Below are 23,350 nucleotides of genomic sequence, written 5' to 3' on the forward strand. Positions count from 1 at the left end.
ACAGTAAGCTTGTGTACTTCACAAATGTCAGGAGGCCACAAGCAAGATCTGATCAACAGTGTAAATATGATAAAAAAACAGTTTCTGCCACCAAGAGCTTACACTCTAATGAGATAAAAACAATCAGGGAAAGGAATACTACAATACGTATTCTACAAAGAGGCAATAGAGACCATGGTTCTGCAATTCAATAAGCACAAGACCCTACACCAGGTGTTATACATGAATATAACACCAGCCACATTGTACCCCAGGTTTTGGAGAAAATGAATAAAGGGAATATTATAAAGCACATTTACAGCTGGAAAAAAAGAGATTCAGAGTGCGGAAGTGGCTCACCTATGCACACACAGGCATGCTTCTGGCAGTACTAGAATTCAAAGTCCTATCTATCTCCTGTGTCTCCATCCACTGCCCTACTTACAAGTAAGAAAATTTTTAAATAGGCTTAAAAACACCTGGTGCAACTATGCACAAAAGTGGGGGGTTTGCCCCCCTCAGCAATGAAGTATGAGAAGAAAAAGGAAAAATCAATCAAAAAATTGATCACACAACTGGGAATGATGGGGTGTCCCAGATCTAGTAATGGATTGAGGTAGGAAGAAATAAAAAAATATCCTTTTAAACTACACCATAAAGAAATATACCACCCAATGGCAAAAAGTGGGCCGTTGCACACAGGTCAAGCCTGAATAGGGACACATCAGCATATGTCCCCCCGCTCTGGTGTTTTGGAAGCAGAATACAAAATGGATCATCTCTCTCCGGCCCATATCAGGAGCAAATCGAATCTATTTAGTTTTGTTTATCAGGCAGAAATGATTACCTTCAACTATACCTGCTCAAGTTCTATTCCAAATACAAATCCCTTCCCCCATCATCACTACCCCAAATGTAAGCCACTGGCCAGGAAAACATATGTGCTTTGGTTTTGAGGATGGCAGTAACTATTTTTAACCTTCCTCTCAGTCTTTTGAGTCTTTCTCCATTTTTGGAACAAGATCCATTTAGGAAATATTCCCTTTCCAGGCTGTATTTACTACAATGCCACTACCAGAGCATGAACAGGATCCTAAAGCAGTCCTTTTGACAGCCATATAGGTTTTCGAGGTGGCATAAAAGGTCTTGGTGTGTCAATTAATTTTAAGCCCAGAGCGAGTTTTTATGACTGTCTTGCAAACCCCCTGAAAATAAGGGGTTTAGATGAAATCACTGAGGGAGTCCAATTCTGGAGCTGCAAATAGCCAGCTATAATAAATATTCCTTCACAGGCAGCAAAATGATATATAAATTCATCCATCAGACTCTCCGGAGCTGCTGACAGTGAAGCCATTAAAGACATCTTGGGGATAAAGGTGAATGCAGGCTGATGCTTCAGTGGAAACGTTCAGCTCAGCCCAGAGTCCTTTAACTCCGACACATGTCCTAGCACGAGTGAGCCAAGGCTGCCGGCAGGACGGAGGTCTTGTTCCGCTTCCCCATGGATACAAGGGCTCTGTGCACCACCTTGGGCAAGTCGTTGCATCTCTCTGAGCCAGCTCTCTCTGCCTGTAAGATGTATACAATCACTCTCCTTTTATAGGTCTCCTCTGTTTAAATTGTAATCTATCACTTCTCATTATGTTTATATACAGGACCTAGTGCAGGGACTCGCTGTGTGTGTGTAACTGCAGGATCAGGACTGAAGCCTTTTTTCCCCTCTCTGTTTATCTTAAATTTGTCATTTTTATCCCATCTCTGACGGAAAACAAAAATCAAGCTATATCTTTAGGTATTCAGGCAACATGAAATCCCAGCAGAATATGCTGCAAGTCAGTCTCCTGATGGTTAGTTAGGAGAAATATTTTGTTGTTTAACATTTTTGTTGCTCCAAGCTCCAATTTATTTAAGTGTTAAATCCTCTGCTTAACTTTTAACATATGCTTTCACTCCATTATCTTCGATGTCAAATGACTGAAGTTAAAGGTAAGTATGCTTTTAAATGCCTCGCTGAACTGGGGTCTTAAATATTGCATAATGGTGCTCTTCCAAAGACAGATAAATCAATTCCCCAAAAAAATCTCCTTCCATTTGTACACTTAAAAAAAGGGATCCAGATCAAGCGAAGACTGACCTGATGAAATGGAGAGCGTATGGTCAAAAGGAAGTAGCTGCTAGGAGATGCATGTGGAATCTTGGCAGCTTCATTCAAGATTCACTGATACCAGAAAATGTCTAAGATGTGATTAAAGTTCTCAGAGTGCAGTTAAGGATCTGCCGTTCTCTCCTCCAAAGGCATTTTCATGCAAATGATAGTCACCACATGTTACTGCTACATGTAGGATAGATATTTTCCTGCTTCACTTACCCAGTAGAAGCCCATGGCCTGAAATGTTGTAGAATATATTACTGTCCACATTAAGGTTTGAGATCCCGGTCAGACGGAGTCCTTGGCCAAAGGAGTCCAAAATGCAACAGCCACGTATGTAAGAGTCTGGAAAGAAATGAGCGCTGTGAGCAAAAAGCACACCACATCTTGAAGGCTGGGAGAGTTTTATATTAGCTCCTCATCCTTTGATACTCTGCAATTAATCCTTTTGGTTCTCGTGAGACTGCTTGGTTGCAGCTGCCCACCCTTCCTCACCTGGCAGGTCTTTGCCAACAGGTGGGCATTGCTGAGATGAGCACAGTAGGGAAGAGGAGACCTGAGCACAGAAATGGGTTAGGCGAGGTGGTCCACTATTGTGAGGAAGGAGGAGGAGATCCAGTGAAAGGATAGGGTAAGATCCCAAGAGGAAAGTATGATATGAGCTCAGGCAGTTGGATGATTGAAGTGGGATTGAAGGAGAGGAGGAATGTTTCAGAAGGGCAGTAAGGACAGGGCAGGTATCTTGTAAACCTTGTCTAGCCAGGCATGGTGACCTGCCCACTGTACTCCTGGATCATGGCCAGTGCTGCCTTCTGCCACCAGGAAGCTGAGATCCTCACTCAGTGAAGAAGATGGCACAGGAAAGTCATAAGTGTGGGTTAGCTGGAGGGGAAAGTCCCATCCAGTACCCTTCAAACATTATTCGACCCCACCTAATTTGCTCCTATCACCACCAGTCTTCAGAGACCTCATTGCCACTTCCACAGAGATTAATCTTGCACTTATCAGTGACAAAGTCAAAAGAATTTAATATGTTCCTTAACCTTCAGGTGATAAAATTAAATTTTGGCCTATGCTACCGCGCAGCCCTGAGCCATCTCTGGGCTCCCTCACCGTATATTAGTGCATTCATTTCCAGAGCTAGAAGTAGCACGCCAACTCAGAGGTGTGGCATAAAAATGAAATACTATTTTAGGAAGAAGCTGTCCAGAGATGTAAAGGAACTAAAACAGCTTAAAACACTCCATCAAGTTTCACTTGGGCTGACTACAGGTGAGGTTTTCTCACATTTGCCAATCCAATTTGACAACTGACCCAAGAGCTGAGTAGGCTTTTAAGGAGGACTACCCCAGCTTTGGGCAGAAAGAGGTGGACATTTGAGATCATTCGGGCCCACCTCCAGTGCAGTCATCTCACCTGCCATCCACGCATTGCCAGCAACAGTCAGGGCACTGCAGTGCTGCCGAAATGCTTGGCCCATGTGGCGGAACTGGACCCCCTCCACCCGGAGCCGACTTGCCTCTCCCTGGAAGGCCTCCACAACCACGATGGCCCCCAGGTCCAGAGACCCCAGCTGCCTCTCGCTTCGCTTGTACAGACACCTGGAGCCACCTAGAATACAACCCAGTGGGAGCTGTCAGTGTTACTTCTCCATGGTGACCATGGGATGTGCAGGGTGCCCCAGGCAATGCCATGAGACCCACCACATTGACTCAGTAAGACTCCATCTCCAGCAGGGATCTTAAACATGGGCCCAAAGACAAATAGCCACAGGCAAGCATATTTGATACTCCCTCTAAATCCTTTCATGGTTCCTTCCCTAAGAGTCTGGAGATTTTTAGAGGAACATATATTAAAACCAGCAGGAAGCTGTGGTAGTTTTATGCCTTGGAAAGCTCCTTGTGTTCAATTTTAAATAGCCCTATGCATGGGGAAGATAGATGTGACATTGATTTACTTTGGGTGAGGTTCTTGAAAAGGAGATTGGGCACGGATGTACTGAACTAACCTGAAATGTGAACATTTTGAAATTCCTTTAAAACTCTTGCTCTCCCCACTGTCCCTGCAGATGGGTGAGGAACTGTTACTACCCACAGTCTGAAGACAAGGAAAGTAAATCATGGGGCTGGGGAAGGAATCAACATTCCTGAAAGGCATCTTCCATGGGTCTATGCTTGGGATATTTTGGTATGAGGGGAGTCAGGTTATGAATGTGCAACTTGGGCTTGTTCAGTGGAGGTGCAAAGGGGATTTCAAATGCCAACACTGCCTGCCTATGCTCAGTAATGCTCATTTTTCTTTTAAATAAGGTAAATTAAACACAAAAAAACACTGCCCACTCATCTTCTGGTGACTCCTCTGAGAAATCTTCCTATCCTTTAACTCAAATAAAAACCTCAAACTGTTAGCACATTTCAGAGACTATATTTATGAGTTCCACAGAAAATGGACCATAAATCTATGAGTAATATAAGCAGTTGGCTGCTGGATATCAGATGAAGTGGTGTGTCACAGTTTGAAAGCCCAAGGCATTTTATTTTTAAAGGAAACCTTACAATTGGGTTGCCAGATAACCTAACTCTCCTCAAATTATAATCACTGTGTCTGATTCTGCTTCCTCATCAGCTGGTGTAAATCAGGAAGCCACATGTCAAACTTCATGGTGTTTCATAAAAACTAAAACTAAAACTAAAAGAGAATTGAGCATTGTTTCACCACTGTTACTATATACTAAAAGAAACCGTCACCTGTCTTTTTTCTTGGTATCACTAAACATCTCAATACTTTGTACACTAAAGAGTACAAATAGCATTGGGCTGTTTTGTTTTTCCTTCTTCTTAAAGTGACTAAATAGTAAACACAATTAAAAATTTAATATATTATGTACACTGAAATATGTTCTCAGAAGATACTTTCTTTTCTACACCCTTAGGCTGAGGCAAAACTAAAGGGTCTTTCCCAAGATGGCTTGAAACAACAATGTGAAAATAATACATCTGAGAGATTACAATGAAATGCAGTTCAACTCCCAAGACTTCACATTTCAATGTCAAACAATATTTGGAAATATAAACTCGCTTTCCTGCCGCTGGTATGTCTCAAAGTTATCCTATTAAGAAAGATTTCTAATACACAGTGATACCACAATGTGATTATAATGGAGCAATTTTCCTCCTCAGTACATTTCTGTGAAAAAGATCTCCTCACCTCTTGCAACACCTGCTTTTTCACACTGTCTGATGTGTGACATCCTCTCCATCGTGACATTTCCTTGAACAACAACCCTTCTGCTAATCAGTGCCACCACAGCACTCAAAGGCAGGCTTTGGCCATTCACCCATCCCTCTCCAATATTGTGGGAGTACCTAGGGAAAGACACAAAAAAATTCCAAAAGTATCTGCACCTGCCAGATGGCAAGAATGATGTTTACCCTAAGCTTATGACTCTGGCTGCCCAAATTCAGTCCTGGTTTCGGTCCTATCTCACCATGAACAGTGGCATATCCAATGTGCTTGCATATATGGGCTAGATACATTTTCCCTTGGCTGATGTTTGTTTTCATCTTTGTGTCTCTCAGGCTCACAAATTTTCTTTAGATTATGTATGTTTACACCAAACTATTTCAGCCTTTGAATTTCCTTCATCTTCCCAAAACATATTTTGGTGAAAAACATCAGTACTTTCTTCCTCAAGCCCCAAATATTTCTGAAAAAGGTACCACTAATCTTCCTGGGCATTGGTGCTGGGTTGCCTCCCAAATAGATAAGATGTTTCAACACTGAGGCTCCAGGTTACGAGGATAAGAAGTACAGTTTGCCCAAGATCTCCATGCACAGAGGATGAAGAGAGCACAAAGCAGTGAAACTACTGCTTACTGAAAACACAGAAACAGTATTTCCAAACTGAAGTAATTCACTTTGAGTGTGTTGTTATTCAGCCTAAGTAAATCAGTCCAGAAGGGAGGACTTTTTTTTTTTTTTTTTTACAGAAATCAGACACTTTTTGGGGGTGGGGGAGTGGGGGAAGTAATTTCACAAGAAATTAACTATGCAATGCAGGAAAATTCTTTGTCAACCCTGTGCTGGGGCCACTGGACTGCACTGGCCATCAATGTTTTCTGCTTCAAAGGTTTTCTGAGTTCATGGTTATGATACAGAATTTAAACTTAGAGACATTCAGGATTGAATGTCCACTAGCTTTAGGGGGAGAGAGGAACCGAAATACCTCTGACAACGTTTGTTAAAGGGATTTATATAGTTATTATGTCCCACAGGAAAATGCAAATCCTCACCTTGACCAAATTTTCCCCTGGTTTATCTCTCTGCTATAGAAATCCCCCTTGGCCCTTGAAAGGATACCTGAGCGGTGATCTAAGGTACAGCTCCGTGTTGTTCACAGACTCAATAACACTCATTTCTTCTTGCTGTTGTACATCTCCAAGGCCTGTCCTTCCCACCATGATTTCATCACCAGGTTGCCAGTCAACAGCTTCCTGGAGCAGTAATCGTGTGTCTTTAGCATGAGCTGATGATTTCAAGTGTGTGAAAGCTACTTTGGGCAGCCAGCCTGAAAAGAAAAATAAATAAAATTTAAAAGAGCAAGTTAACCAACATTAAAAAAACAGGAGCAGCATGCTTAGAAAACACTGCCTCACTTGGATCATCCCACTGTTATTCACGCTGTGTAAGAGAGATGGGATTAATGCCACAAAAGAGGATTTTCTGTTCGGATCAGAAATGCACCACTTTCCAAACAACATCTTCATACCTTTTGTCTTTGTTGGTCCCAAAAAGCTGAAAAAATACATTGCAAAGAAGTTTGCTCAACAGGCATTGGGCACTGGGGTTCAGTTTCATTCCCCCAAACTGACTTCCCTAAGTGAGAAACACCCTCTTCTTAAGCACCCTTTATAACCAACGGAGAAAATCACTCTCTGCAGGGACTGTCGTCCTTCTCTGAGTGCAAAAACCACTTTGAATTATCAGATTCGCCAGTCGAGTGTCCAAAAGAACTTGCACTGAACCTAGGCCTACAAGTAACTTGCATTCACAAAAACACATGCTTCTGTTAGTAACATTTCAGTGACATACGGAAAGACAGATATCACCAGTTTGAAAAACTTTTAAGAGTGACTACAGATTGCTCAGCTAGCAACACGAGGTCATCTAGAAACTGCCTCCAATGGAGGAACTAATATGAGGGGTCATTTTTTGAAATCTTGGGTTAAGTGGCTTAAACATTTAATATGAAAAGAATTTGCTTCAGCCTTTTTCATCCAAAAGCAGGAATAACATCATATACTATTTTAAATGTTGTAACTTTGGTGATTTTTTTTCCAGAAAACTTGAATCTCGGAAAACACTGTTAAAACATATTCTTGGTGAGTTCTTAGTCTGGCTAGACCTGAAAACATATTTTCTACTTGAATGTTCAGTTGAGTTGAAGGTCACTTAACAGTCCTGTGGATGGGGGTGGGTTACAGCAGTGTGAATACACAGGTTGGCACAACTTCAAGATGTGTCCCCTGCATCGGCAATCTTAGGCCACCACTGGAAGGCTATTGCAAGGCTGCAACTGCAGATTCCCAAATTCCCTCCTCTTCAGAGGACATACTACCAAGTCTGTGTGCAACAAGCCCCAGCAATTAAACATTTTGCCATTTCACTTTCCCTTCTTCACTTCATGAAGCTCACTTTAACTCTTGACATTTCTTCTTCCCTAGCAGGCTTTGGAACAGATTGATCCAGTGAGATCCAACACACCGAACACCATCAGGGGAGAGCATGTGCCTCTCACACCCACCTTTAGTACATTTTTCCTCCCCTCCTTTGCAATAGATCATAATTTACCTTTAGCCCACAGCAAGTTACTGTCCTCCCTGGTTGTACTATAGAAAAGTAATAACACCAGAAATCACTGAGGGTAGAGGTTGCATCCAATAAATCATTTTCAAATTATTTTAAGCAAGCTTCCCTCTCTCCATTTCCTGTTTCACTTTCTCCATGCTTATACTCCAGTGTCCCAGGTCTTTCCTTAATGAAGACAGAAATAAGGAGTAGCACCTCCAAGTCAATTAATTCACAGCAGAATGAGAGAAGGAAGAATCAAGTCTTTATACTGCGTCATCTTGAAGTGTATTTGAGCACCTGCTCTGTGTGTCAACGAGTTGATGGGCATCTAAACCTAGCTGAGATACTTCTGGCTTATTATCTTTTCTTGTTTCTTAAATTGGAATCAAAATTTCTCAACTTACAGCTAAGTAAATCTCCCAGACATCCTTCACTTAATGTGCCTCAGTTCATATCATGGAACTGTTTCGGAGTGCACCAAATGGATTTCCTTCAGATGAAACTAATGCAGATGCTGTAATCCAGTCAGACATATAATACATTTTAGATGCTAATGGAACCAGACTAGAATGACTCTATAGTAGCCCCGAAAAAGCATACAGTGTAGACCCTGCATCCTCAGCACCTACACCATTCGCTCTACAGATCTGCTTCTATTGGGCCCCACTGTTTTCTAATGTATACATAGCCAAAGCCCACCTTGCACTATTCATGAGCAGAGATATCAAAGATTTTCTCTGTGAGACCTCATCCTCAACACAGCTTTAGCCATCTCAGAAAAAAACTCTTGATATCAGCCTATGTGCATTCTTTTACTAGCAGCAGTCTCATCATCTTTATTCATTTACCTTCTTTCACTGAGTGAACGTCGTCAATTTTTAGGACTCGCATAAAAACAAACGACTGACAGCAGCCATCTGCATGTTGAGCAGCATACAATTTTTCTCCAGCTCTGGACGTTTTGTTTATAGTACTGATTTGTGTGCATGTGTTAGTGTGTGTGTGTTTGAGTGCAGCTGTGGCCAGACACACAGCTACCTCCCATTGTGTACATCTGTCACACACATACTACACTAACCATTATAAGAACACTGCTGGGCAACAACTCTTGTCATTCAGAGGTGCAAACCACCATTTTGCATTTAAAATATGCTCTAATGGAAAAGGCTGGTTTCAGGCTTTTTTCCACTTCCAAGCTCTGAGACAAAACTTTTTAAGGAAAATATTCTCAAGTGTTTTTTCTTCTAAACGAAGAATATTCAAGGTATCCAAACATCCCCCCCCCACTTTTCTTTTCCTTCTGCTTTTTTGATTTCTTACTGTGCTCTCTCTGTCTCCCATTCCACAGTTTGTTTTACCTTTTTCCTGATGATTTGAGTGGGGCGGAGTATTTCTTTGTATGTGTAAGATCTACTTCCAATTTCCAATACTTTTAGTATATTTTTGTTGGGGGGAAAAAAAAGTCTAGCAGATTCCTCTTTCTTTGCTTCCCATTTATATTCTCACATAAAACAATACCTGCAGATCAGATTCTCCTCTACCCTAAGCAGCACAGGTGACGCACAGAATTTGGTCAGTGATACTTTTCTGGTCAATTCACCAAGGAGGGACCATAACTGAAGGTTCTTTGTCTTAACTATAACATGTTCCTTGCCCTATGGTTTTAATGGGAGATTATACATCCACACAGAAATGTATTACATTGTTCCTTGAGCAGTCATCATCCATCGCTGTTTAAAATCACCCATTCCCCTTTCTAAAACAAATTTACAGCTGGCAACCCTAAAATGTTACTTTTTTTTTTTTTTTTTGAAAGTAAGTATAACGTTGCACCGTATATCTCACATAATTCCAATTACAAGTAAACACACAACCCCCATGTTGTCCAAGTTCAGTATCCAACAGGTTTGAACAAAGATAGCTTGAAAAAGAGAACAAAACCCACCAAGCCCCTTCGTCACTATCACCAGTGGTGTGTGCAGTTGACTTGACTCAGTTTGGAGACAGTGGGTAGGTTTCAGATACCTAAACATGTCATTTTTGGATGTACAATTGGCCTCTGTCTGCTGTTCTAGAAAGGCATTGGTCTGACCTAAGTCCCATGTCCTATCTGCCAGACCCACACAGATACCTTGGATACCACAGGGTCCCTGAAATGGTCCTTTATATTAACTCTGAGGTAACTGAACAGCCAAAAAGCTGGCAGGCAACCAAATCAAATTGCTCCTGTTTCTTGAAGAATCATAGAATCATAGAATCATTTAGGTTGGAAAAGACCTTTAAGATCATCCAGTCCAACCATTAACCTACACTACCAAGTCCACACTAAACCAATCAAGGGTAGACTAGACTAAACCATGTCCCAAAGTGCCACATCTACCAGTTTTTTGAACACATTTTTGAACACAAGAAGATTCCAGGCCTCTCCTCATCTACCAGGGGTAGGCTGGCTGGATAGGGTACACCACTTTTCGGAGGCACTCCTACACCCACCTTCTAAATAGGGAGGTGAAATGACCTGATGAATAACTCAGGAGGGAATGATCTCCAGCTGGGAGACAATCTTTGTTTCCCAGAAGTCTTCTCCAGCCTCTCTCCTTCAAAGAACCAATGGGCTTTCTATAAAGATCATGAATAGGTATTCATGGGGTTCCCTGGAATGAAGGCCCCTGTCTCTGCAGTTTGCAGTACCACCCTTTGGAGGCTCAGAGCCCTGTTTCTTGTTTCCCCTTGAAAACAAATTCTATTTCAGATGAAACATGCAGGGTTCATAAAATAACCTGCAGTGATTGGGACTGGACTGTGTAACAGGTAAATAAATGACTTGTTTGAGAGTAGAAGGTTTAAAAGACCAACAGCTGCAGTATATTTAAATTATTTCTTCCCCCCAAAAGTACTGCAAGCAGAAACACTCAAAAGTGCTGAAAAATAGATGAATCTGTATAACTCCTTAATTATTGAATTCATTTTTAATAATTAACTAAGCTCAGATTGGAAAAAAATACACATCTTGAGATCTAAAGCATAAGTGCCTTCATGTTAAAGGGACAGGACAGAGCCTTTAGACTCAAAATGCTATTGCAGGCAAAGCAAGAATTGAACTTTTTACTAAATGACTTGACAGAAACACCTTTAAATACTGAGCAGAGCAGACCCGTGTTGTCAAATGGCAAGCCAGAAATGCAAGTGACTTGAAAGCAAATTCCAAAGTGAATTAATGACAAATCGTAGCATAAGGAACAACTTGGCACCAGGACCCTGGTTTATGCTTCCTATTGGAAGCATGATGTGAGCATGCAGTCTTGTACAGGCCTGGCATCATTATTAAGAGCAAGGTAATTCTGATGTGTACAATGCCACTCTCTTTTCCATGTCAAGTGGAGAAGAAGAAAAATAGTATAAATTTAATTTCTTACAGCCCCTACCACAAAACATTTTCTAAATCTATGTGGAATGCTATATGAATTCACTAACTGATTTCACCTAGTCCTAGGTGGTTCAATCAGAGATGAGAATTTGACCTTTACACAAATGTCTCAGAATCACATCAAAACTCAGCAAATTCAGCAAGGTATGTCAGGCATACTTATCTCCAGGGTTACAAGAAAGTCTGTCTACAGTAGTCAAAGGGTGGATTGTACCGAGTGCTGGAGGTTTAGACAAATTAGGTCATTATTTACAGTCCTCCGATTACAAAAGACATAAATACTATTTCTTCTTCCATGTGTACATTGGGTGCCTCAATGGGTATTGAAGATTTAAACTGGGTGTTGGATAGCTATCTCTGATCACCCAGGTTTGAAAGCAGAAGCTGCTACAATTGGAAACACTGAAAGAGAGGGTTTTGAAAAAAATTACTACAGGGTAGGGAGAAGCAGCTGTAAACTAATTAATTAGGAGACAAGCTCTATAGTCAATGGGAAAAATAGGCTCTTGGGCAGCCTACAGACTCTGAATCACCTTCAGGAGGTGCTTCTCTGTCCCACTACAGGCACAGGAGAGTTGTCTCCTAATTCAGGCAAAGGTATTGCCCCAAAGTGGCTCAGAAGCACTTCAGTGGCCAAGGAGCCTTGGAAAGTCCAGCTGCCCTGACTACTGTCTGCCCGCACAAAGCTACAAGTTTCCTCAGGCCTGAAGGGACGCACAGACCTGTGCTCCCCTGGTCACTGATTCCCTGCTCTCATTTATAACCCTGAGCACATGTCCAGCTTTTCTGCCAGCCTCGCAGCACTCCAGAGCAGAAAGGGAGAGAGGGAGACAAAAAAGCAGTGGTATTGATCTCAGCTGAGAGAGGCTATTCCAGATCCCACTCCTCATCCCAGTGGGAAATTTTGCTTCAGACAAAACAATTCCTTTAAAGTCTCTGTTTGTCAGACCGGACAGTTATGAAGTGCTGAAGTGTTCATTTTCCCCTTTCCTGGTACATTTATGAAAAAAACCCCACCTCCTGCCCATTCCCTTAAAATGTCTTCCAGCTTTCACCAGAAGGGAAGCTTGGATTGACACTCGTCACCAAAGGAGGTACATAGTTTGTCATCTATTATTTGTATTAAAGTAAGGCCACCATGCTAGATACTCCAAATGTGTAGAGAGCTAGGGCCAGACTTAATGGGAGTCTGTCCACTGGATATAGACAAGTCCTACCACAGCACTCATTGACCTAAAGAACCTACGGTTGGGTGCTTCGCTCCATGCAAACATGGGTAAGGCCTCCACAAGAGAAAGTTATTAATGTCATTGTACACAAAGGAAGGTGCAGAGGAGATAGAGGAGGGCTCAGGGGCTTGTTTGGGGTTACACAAGTATCTGGGATAAAGCTGGGAAATGAGTTTCCTCTGAGCCAGCCCAGTTTCTCAAAAATGAAGCCTCCCATTCTAGCTAGGAATAATCATAGAATCATTTAGGTTGGAAAAGACCTTTAAGATCATCCAGTCCAACCATTAACCTACACTATCAAGTCCACACTAAACCAATCAAGGGTAGACTAGACTAAACCGTGTCCCAGAGTGCCGCGTCTGCCCGGTTTTTGAATGCTTCCAGGGATGGTGACTCTAACACATCTAAAAAACAACACTTATAATCCTGTTAGCATTTTCAGTTTCTAGTCACTCTTCAGATCTTAGCTCCAGAGGCAGGCGGCTGAATTGCATCTACATGAACGCCTCGTACCATTTTTCAAAAAGGGGAAACTCAGTTAGTTCAAACAGGTAAACCGAAAAGTGACTAGTTCGCCCTAGTCCAAGAAGCAGATCAAAACCAAAAGAGGAGGTCAGAGCCCACTAAGTCACCCCCAGCTTTCTGCCAGGACACCATGAGATGTCGATACTGCAGTTACCTTGTGTTACTTATCTCCCATTCTCCAGGGGATGACTTTCCAGACAACAACTCTCCTTTGAACCAAGAATGTCTCACTAAGTTCCAGCCTTTTTTCAGTCTCCAACAGCCAATGCCTGCACACTTCTCTGCTTGTTGATCCACCACTTCTTTCTCTTCAGCTTCTTGTAGCTCCTGTCCTTCACCTGTCCCAATCTCTCCCAGAAGATGATTCCAGCCAATGTATAAATGTATGGAATGTATGGGGCATGGCCAGAGAAAACTGACTGATCAACTGGTTCTCCAGCTGATTTGTGAAGGTTTGTGGCTTAAGCAGGCAACCTTAGGCAGTGTGATTTTTTCAGCCTGCTTTGCCCTCTCAATTCTTCTATCCACAGATTCAGCCTCCATGTCTCTTTTTATGATTCCAGGTCTTCCTTTCACGTTCTGCTGCATAGGTCCCACTCATGGTATGCCTTCTAAGTTTTCCCCCAATCTTTATTTTTTCTGTCTACTGTTTTCTTTCTGGAGAACATTCCTTTGGACTCCTGGCTTCTCCTCTTCAACATCAGCCAAGGCCACTGATACCTCTTCTTTCTTCCAGCCAAGCTGTACTTTGGGTGCTGTGTTCCAAGACTAACGTTCAGTCCTCTGGGTATATACACCTTCAGGTTTCTCCCCATGACTTTCTCAATTTCCACCTCTGCTTCTCCTCCTTTTCTCCAACTCTCTTTCCAACCCTCAGGCTGGCTTGGGGTCAGTCTGTATTTGAACAAAACTTGTGCTCACCTCTACTGAGCATTTGTGATCGCCAGCTTCTTGCACATCTGCAACACATAAATCCAGAGGCAACCCTTTTAAGTTGCCTTTAGGTTAGCCTTTAACCATTAAAGGTTAGCTTTTAGGTCTTCTCATTCTACAGCTCCGCTTCTTTCATAAGGCTGTCCTGTGGTGCTGTTGTTTTTTCCAGCATTTTCAAAGTTACTGACCATAATCTTTCAACTTTGTTTGTTTGTTTCCAGAACACGCTGCTTTGAGATACAACAGCCCTTCCCTGGAGTATATTCAGCACAGTCACTCTTCTGCGTCTGATCTATCTTCTTGCAATCTGCATCCACAGACAACAGGTTCGTGTTCTTACTCCGGTGGCAACTAGAAGGCATTTCAAACCCCAGATCTCACTGCCTAATGATTTCCCTAACCACCAGTTTGCTCTGAGAGGAACTCTTGCCTTTCATACATTTCTACTTAGATTAATTCCACCTTAAACCTATGGGATACTCCAGATCTAAGAATTTTGGTGACTAGATGACATGTTGCTTAGATGGAAAACAGATGCCCCTGCCCTGAAAACAAGACTTTTTGGAGTACATGTTGTACGTGTTGGCTTCTAACCAAACGTGATGGCAACCAGCGTGAGACACATCCAGAGTTAGACAGAGCTGGAGAGTCTGGGTTATGCACAGGAGTGCTGGTAGAAACTAGGCTCCTTAAATGGATTTTAGGAGGACTGGTTCCAGCCCTAAGCCTGCCATGGGACTGTTAGTCTTTCTCCCAGAAGTTGTTTAAATGTTTTAAAGAATCTTCCTCTTCTGGCATGAGACAGCAGACTTTGAACCTTTCTCCTTTGACTACACAGGGACAGGATCCTGCTGCATCTCATCTTCACTCCTATTTACCACAAATTAATCAACTTGGGTTATGAACACACAGTTTGTGTGTAGTGTTGACAAACTATAAAGCTCTTTTACACCTTTTGACAGTTTATTGGTGCTTTAAAGTTAAGGTAATGAGATCCCTTTATACCACAAAAAGAATTTACAAGAACTGCAGGGCTCAGACACACAGTCTACTTACTGTGACTATACAAGTTATACTGCAGATAATCTGTCAATCTATTGCAGCTACATTGTAAATCTTTAGTGTAAATGAGAATAAGATCTTCAATTCCCATGAACAAAGTGAAAAGAAATAAGCCGTTTACATTCCCCCAAAAAAGAAAAGAATTTTGCAAGAGACAGAGATAAAAATGTAATTCAATGGAATAAAGCTATGATCAAAAACAAAAAAAGAAAAAAAAAAAAAAAAAACACACCACCGGTATAAAAGTCTCCAGTAATAAAACACAAAACAATTTACTGCAGCATTTCAGGTGTCAGACTGCCTAAGGAATCCAGCTTCCTCTCCACTGTCATAATCCCTTATTATTCCCTTTTTCCTATCCAGATTGTGCTGCCTACTCAGGCTTAGCTTGGCCATTCCTAAAATTTCCAAATGTCAAAGTGGTAAATGGCAATACATCGATTGGAAATGGGTGCTTCAAAAAAAAAGAGATTTTTTTTTTAATATATATTTTTAGATCCAGGACAGAGACTTTTTGCTGCTGCTGCTTCTGTTAATAAAACAAACAACAACAACAAAAAAAAATGTATAAAATTCCTTAAGTGAAAAAGAGTAGAAAATCTTTTCCAGAAAGCCTCCTTAGTCAGGATAGCACACAGCTGTGCTGCTACAGCTCTCTAAGGTCAAATGGACTTTAAAGTCCCAGATCCTTAATTAAGGACCTGGAGAAATTTTTTCATGAACTTGGATTTGATGAAGACTTATTTAAAAAAAATATCCCAGCTACCTCAACTCTTGCAGGGACTCATGCAGTCACTGGCCATAAAGTGTAGGGAATCAGAAAAGGAAGAATGAGAGCTGCTTCCCTACCTTTTCATATGTGTTTAAAAACATCTGCCTGAACCGTGAGCCCTCAGCCCTCTGGACTTGAATGTTTCCAGCTTATTCTGTTAATTCCAGTCCTAGGTATATTCCCTAAGCATTTGCACAGAGTTTCTAGCTTGTTTTACAACGAGAGGAGTCTCGTTTTTTCCTGCTACGCATTTTTGAAAGACAGGGATGTCTCTGCTCTGAAAGTGGGAGAAGTCTCTCCACGCCCGTACAGTCCTGCAGGACAAACTGCTGCGTGTGGGCAGCTCCTGGGGAGATGCAGACAAGACAGCTTTTCTGCTACTTGCCAACACAGCCAGCGCGGAAAGATTTTCATTCATGCCCCGAGGTAAAACAGGAGGTCCTTTCTAATTTATAAGTGCTCGCTAACCCTTGGGACACGCAGGAGTTTATCAGCTTTTTGACTGCTGCACAGGCAACCTGCAGCAGCCTCGGTGCTGGGCGCTCAGGATCACCCTGGGTATTTTAGATTGGATCTGAGCGTGGGCTCAACCCACAGCTCATCTGATGTCCCCACTGTGTGGGACCAAACCCAGCATCAAGCACAAGCTTTATGCAAGCAGCAGGCAGACTGAGACAGGAAATTTGGACCTACTTGGTCCCCTCATGTGAACCTTGGTAGGTCCCTATGCACAAAGCCAGCGTGTGCCATCTTCCTTGTGCCACTGTCCCGTGCTTGGCCCTGGGCAGAGGTCCTTGGTGGAGAGGCTCTAATGCTGCCTGCCACCCAGGGCAGGGGATTGGGGTGCTGCTGTGGGCTAAGGTTGCCACTGCAATACAAGGACGTGCAATGTTTTCTAGCAGGTATTTTCTGTCCAAGTACTGCAAATACACAGAGATGAGTCACGGCTCAGCTTTTTAACATCAGCTTTTAACCTGCTTGGTGGCCCATTCATCCAAGGCCCAATGCAGACACAGCTTCAGCATCTCTCTGGCTTCTTCCTCCTCTCACGTAAAATAGGGATGATATTTTCCCATTATAAGAGGGTTCTGGAGGATGAAATACAAGTCTATGGCTAGCCAGATGTGATTTCACTCCAAATTCTAATGAAGCCAAACCTTCAACATCTTCTACAGAAAAAAAATTCCACAAAAAAGTTATTTTTGGAACCATTACACTTTTTTTGTCTTCATACTAATGTCACTTAGGGGGGTTAGGCATTTTGATTTTTGTTCTGTAAAAACATTGCATTTCACTAGCGTAGAAATGTTGATATGAAATAGATATAATATTAAAAATAATACTATGAAAGCACAATGATAGAATTAAACACCTTTTCCTTCTCCCAGTGGGGAAAAAAAATCTGACATCATCTGAATGAGAGGACGAGCTGAATCACTTTGATTTTCTCCAATAGGAAATATCCTTGAAAATGACCTAGTCCTGCTGAATGTTTCCTTTTCATGAAACTACAGTTTTCACCTTAAAACATTTCCACCTGAATATTTTTGAATGGCACCCTCAAGAAAGCAAGGAATATCCTACTGAGGATGGGAAGGGCTACGTGATCAAACAGGTCTATGGAAACTCTCACCGTTGTTCTTTCCTGCTACATTACGCTGTAGAAAAAATACCTTCCCTGTGTGCTGTCCCATAAATGCAAACATTTCCAAACATTTCCTTTAATGAGAGGTTACCCAGTCACTTTGTCAAGTTACATCAGTCCAGAAAAGAAAGGGAAAGATTTTCCCAGCTCCTTCAATGCCTTTGCATAAACCAGTGAGCCTGACACAAAAACCACGCTCCGTGCCTGAAAATAGCTAACGACCAAAGGTGCCACGCAGGAAAACCTCTTTAAACTGACACCAGGAACAGCTTCAAACGCAGCAGCCAACTACTGCGCAATCCCGTCGCGAGCTGCACGCAGCTGTTAACATTTTGCATTATTGCCAGTTAATCTCCCGCGCTGCTGCCGAACGAGACGGGGAATGTCTGCCCGCGGGAGCGGGTACGCGGGGCGGCATGACCATTTAAATGCTAAGAGCAGTTCGCTACATCCCCGGCACACGATGGAGAGAATTAGACACGCGGGAAAAGTGAAGATGAGCCCAAACGGAGGGTTCCTGCCTGGCTCAGCCTGCAGCCCTGTGAAAACCCAGATCTGGGTCCAGGCTTCTCAGCTTGCCAAACTTTGCAGACTGTCTCCCATCTGGGGTGGAAATTCACTCCAGATTTTGTTGTTGGTTGTTTCTCTTCATCCAGCCAATCTCCCGGTTGTAGTTGGGGCCAGAATTGGAAGGGGTATTTCAATGTTACCTGCAAAGGTTTAAAAGAGGCGACTGTTTCATCCCACAAAAAGCCTCCATATTTGTAGTAACCCAAAGACCTCCCCCCGTCAAGAAACACAAGCTAATATATTAGCTATAGTCTATATGTATTATATTATACACATACTAGCGCCCATCTCTTAGTCCCATTTATGTCACGTTTTCCTCATTAAGATCAGAGCCAAAATACAGAGCAACTGATTTAAGTTTAAATGAAAGATGATCGATGCATTTCTGTCAGAAAGAAGGGCAAGCTATGAAAGGCACAGCAGCTTTCCCTGAACCCAGCTCTCTGGGTTTTTTCCCCCCATCTGCTAGGTCTTTAAAATCTAATGGCCATCTTACAGTTGTGAATAAGAAAGTGAAGGAACAAGTCATTGTACATTACTCCATGGGAAGTGCCTAAGTGCAGTTTCTTACCCCCAGTGAACACAAGGGAATTCAAGGCAGCTTAGCCCTCTGTTCAAGAGCCATCTGCTTTAATGTCTCATGTTAAAGTCAAGGTCTTGAAAGGAAAAATGCTGTCACAGAAGGCAAAAAGCCTCCTGAAACCACCACACACAATAACTAGCATCTAAGGAAAACCAACCTATGGAAGTGACCCCAGAAAGGGAAAAAGGATCTGAACTTATGGTGTAACAGGGGTGTGCAAATCAACGGTTTCAGTTAGTGGGAAATAACTTGTATTGAATGGACGAATATTTCAGTAAGGTAAAAAAAGCACATCTTATCTCTAGCAGATCGCTGCACCCTATCTTGAATCCCCCTGCTAGAGATTTTTTCTCCTTTTTTTTTCCCTGGGAAGCTTTTCTTTTTAATATGTGAGTAAAGCAGAACAAATTCTCTCATGTTGTCTATGATCTCTTAATCTCAAACTCAGCACAGATACATAACACTGCTTAATGGAGGAAAAGCAAGAAGCATTTGATTAAATGTTTGATCTCTTGAGGATTGTGCAGGCTCTGTAGAGCACAGTGCACAGCTCACAAATATTTTTGTGTTTTATTATTGATTAAAAGTGATTAAAATTAATAATTGGTTCAACTGATAAAAACTACTTTTTTTCCTGAGCCAACACTGAAGATGTATAAGATTGTCTTGGTTGCAGGGAATTCTGGGATATAAGTACAGAATTGCCTCTATAATGTCATCTTCCACTGTCAGCATCCATTGCAAGTGCAGGGGTGTTCTTTGCAGCAGGACTATCCATGACTTTAGGGGACTGAAACGACCACTGACACTACTGTTTTAATTATGCTGAATATAAATAGGTAGAGCTTTACACCAAAACTCTCTGGACATTGTTTTTTTTCTTTACCACAGAGCTTTCACCATCTGGACAAAGTCAATGTAGTGTGTTATTAAACCTGAAGCATAGCATCTTCCATCTAGTTGGAGAAGTATATGTTATTAGTCAAAATGCAGGGAACAGGCTCATATGTTCATGCCCCGTATCATCGCAGTGTTGGTACTGACAAAGTTTCAGCTAAATCCACAGCAAAAGCGCTAGTGTTCTTCTGGGAAGAGGCACAGTCTGTTTTGAGGGGACACAATGGAATAATGACTTAGTCTACACAGGACGGCTAAAAATGGAACAGAATGGAAAACACCTTTAAAATTTTTCCACCCATAGTAATAAGAGTGTTGGGACCATGAAATTAGGCTGTCACAAAGGTAGGCGTCCTCGGCTACTGATGCTGCATCTCCACTTAATGCTGCCTCCACACCCAGTCCCTGCCATCCACTGGTATCTCTGGTCCAGTTTCCCTGGGAAGGACAAAGACGCAAGAACAGCCAAGGCCACCATGCTAAACTTCTCTCCCAAAGCTTGTCAGGAGAGTTTCTCAGGGAATAAAGTGCGAATGGAGCTGGAGACAGTGATAAATTTCCCTTCTGAACAATCAATAAAATTCTCTCAGCCCTGCTCAGGCCCCTACTGCGGATGCAAGAGCCATAATTACATTGTCAAAAAGTCGAGTTGCCCTGGCTGACTGAAACCCCCTTTAAAACTGACGTGTGATTGACAGGCAGTTTATGGGTGGCACGCTCTGACTGGCAGGGGAGTTGGCTAAAGCCAAAGGCAACAGTGAAATTTCCCAGTCTGCTACAACCACCGGAGCAAAGGACTGCCACTCATGAGGGAATTGTGGGAAACCCTTAGTCATATTAACATATCAAAGTGAGGAGCTGACAGCGCTTACTAAACAATCTGAACTCAACCGTGGCTGCAGAGCATCCCCCAAACTTCCCAGTCTGAAAGAGAAAAGAAGTTAAAATGCGCTCAGTCCTGTCTTCACCAAGACAGCTAAGAATTTGGAAGCCTGCTTATTTAATGATCTTGATCTGAGATAACATATATATGTGTGTGTATATATATATGTATCTCACAAGCATTTATTGCTGAGCATGTCAGCCTCTCTCATATGAAAGAGGCTGTCATGCTCAACAATTTGTTCTATACCACAGGCCAGACTGGTACTAAATTGGAGACAGAACAGCATATTTCTGTTTCGTGTAAGCAATATGAACCCAGCAAAAGAACACACTCCTTTTGGTCTTGTTTTCTAGCGGGCTTCTACTGCTTCAATGCTAAATTGCAGATTACATGGTTTGAATGAACCTTAATTGCAGCCATGCACTGGGACTGTATGTAGTGCAGAGCTTAAAAGTGACTACTTTGCCGGTCTGGATTTCTTGACTAAAAAAATTGATAAGAATTCCTGAATAAGAATTGATAAGAAATTGAAACTACAAGGTGTTTCCACTAATGGGCCAAGCCACCTTTGCCTCCGTGTATCTCCATCCAGGTAATGCTTGAGTTGCAGACCTCACCTTCTTGGTTTCCTCAGGAATGATGAATCACTGGGAATTATGGCACTGAGTAAAATGTATGAAATATCAGCGAGAAATGCCTTTAGGGTACTGACATGGACACCTGGATTTACTTCCCTCCATCATATTGCCAAGGTAACACTGTAAAAAGTACTTCTGCCCTGTTTGGCTCTGTAATTTCACGGGTTGTCTGTGAGGATGGAGTCAACAAGCTGGTGATAATACAGGCTTGGGAGGGCAGCAAGAAGCAGCACAGGAGGCACAGCTGCAAGGAGATGCTACTAGTTTTTCCTACATTGTTAGAAAACATAGCAGCATGATGAAGACAAGGGTCTTGTTACAAAGCTCTGACAATTTAAGGACAAAATCCTTATTTACAAGGGTTGAACTGAGAATGGGAAGTAGCAGAATGTTTAAAGTATCAGGAGAAGATACAGAAAGAGAAACAGCAAAAGCTGTTATCAGGCAAATTCAAATCAGACATTTTAATACTTTTCTTAAAAAAAAAAAAAACCCAAAAAACTAAAAACATGGATGATTAACCAAATTAATCCCCTGGAACAAGCTTCTACAGAAAATGCTGGCTTCCGTTTCCCTTGATGTCCTCAAAGACCAAGCCTTTCTGGAAGGCATGCTTTAATCTAATGCGAGTTACTGAACTCAAGGCTGGGAGAACCGTGTGAAACTCAATGGCCAGTAACGGAGAGTCAATTCAGTCCAGATGATCTAACAACACTTCTTCACAGAGCCCCTCTAGGAAATGGGATAGAAACGCTCTGCCCTTCTGCAAAGCCAGTTTACGGAAATTATTAAAGCCGTTTGCAAGCACTAAATAATTTAGCCTTGCTGCGTCTCAGCAAAGTGGTCAAGAGCACCTGACGCGGCTTTCGGGAGTAGAGCAGCCCACCTCCCTTGCCACTGCCAGGAGCACCTTCCCCAGCCTCCGCTGATCTCTCCTGATTCAGAAAAGCATCTGTTCGCTGACTGCCCTCTGACAACCGACCTCACCTGACCGTCCTCAGCTCCTGCGAGCTGCCAGCATCACCGCACAGCGGTACAGCTCGCTCCCTGTCTCTGCTCAGACTGTACCCCTCGGCGTCTGACATCATTTTTGACTGAGAGCCACACGTGTCAGCGATGCTCAGATAGCAACATTTCTGCCTGTAGGCCAGGAGGGTGTAAGTTCAAGCCCTGCTGGAGGATACGAACGCCTACCAATATGAAGGTTGACACACAACAACATGAGGGAGGGAGATGAGGCGTTCAGATGCGTTGGCTTTTTTTTTTTCTCCTCTATGACACATACTGCCTTTAAAAACAACCCGTTAGTTAAGAGCTTGACATGTGCGCATATTCTGATTCAAGATGAGTTTGGACCTAAATTCCATACCCAATCCGCTGCACCAAGAAATGGCCCTTTTATACCTGTATTTCATAGCCTTCCAAAAAAAAGCTCTGTATCTAAATTCTTCTACCCCACAACATCTGCAAACCTACATCCATTTTCTGTCCTTTAGGTTCCTTGTCTATTCCACTTGGTAGGAACATAGAGCTCTAGCACTGCAGGGCTTCTTTTGGGAGAAAAGTCCCGCGGTTAGAGCAAAGGACCAGGCATCTAGGACTGAAATTCTTGGCATTTACAGAGTTTTTCTGCATAGGCCTGGACTTATTTATGACAGCAACTTGTGCTGAGCGGTTGCAGCTGTATGGACCACCCGGAAAACAGAGAGACACCAGCTGTGGTCCTAATTCTAGAGAGAGACCTCTGGCATTGGGATGCCTGAGCAGCATGGAGAGACAGTGGGGAAGGGGAAAACACTGCCAGGAGCACTTTGCTTCTGCTTTGAAGAGAGGTATCATCCCCACTCCAGCTGGCACAGGCTGCTAACTGCAGCATGCTTGGCATTGGCCTCACCATGCGACCTACCTGGAATACCACCATCTCTTGGAAACCCCAAAAGCCATACACTGGCAAGGAAACCTGGCAGTTGTTACAGAGAGAGATGAGGGGAGAAGGATACCCCTTTCTAGTAGCAGAGCAAACACAGATGATTCACAAACAGTTTCCAAGAGACAGAAACTTTCATTTGTGGGCAGATATGCACAAATGCAAACAACTTCTAGGCACCTAAATGACTGCCAGGGTTTCATAACTACTTGATACCACCTATCTGCTTGGGGTCCAGATTTTCAAAACAACTCAGCTCCTTGTATGGGAGCTTCTAT

General features: G+C 42.6%; 1 protein-coding gene across 1 annotated transcript in view; it reads right to left on the minus strand.

The window, feature by feature from the left end:
• PKHD1 (PKHD1 ciliary IPT domain containing fibrocystin/polyductin) overlaps positions 1-23,350 on the minus strand; it is a 275,411-nt gene that overhangs the window by 149,459 nt on the left and 102,602 nt on the right. Inside the window, exons 37-40 of the mRNA XM_075707750.1 lie at positions 6,488-6,695; positions 5,348-5,493; positions 3,545-3,739; positions 2,348-2,473 (exon numbers count right to left, since the gene is read on the minus strand). Coding sequence (XP_075563865.1) covers positions 2,348-2,473; positions 3,545-3,739; positions 5,348-5,493; positions 6,488-6,695 — 675 coding nt within the window. The remainder of the gene's footprint in view (positions 1-2,347; positions 2,474-3,544; positions 3,740-5,347; positions 5,494-6,487; positions 6,696-23,350) is intronic.

Source organism: Pelecanus crispus, chromosome 3 (assembly GCF_030463565.1).
Source record: "Pelecanus crispus isolate bPelCri1 chromosome 3, bPelCri1.pri, whole genome shotgun sequence".
NCBI lineage: Eukaryota > Metazoa > Chordata > Aves > Pelecaniformes > Pelecanidae > Pelecanus > Pelecanus crispus.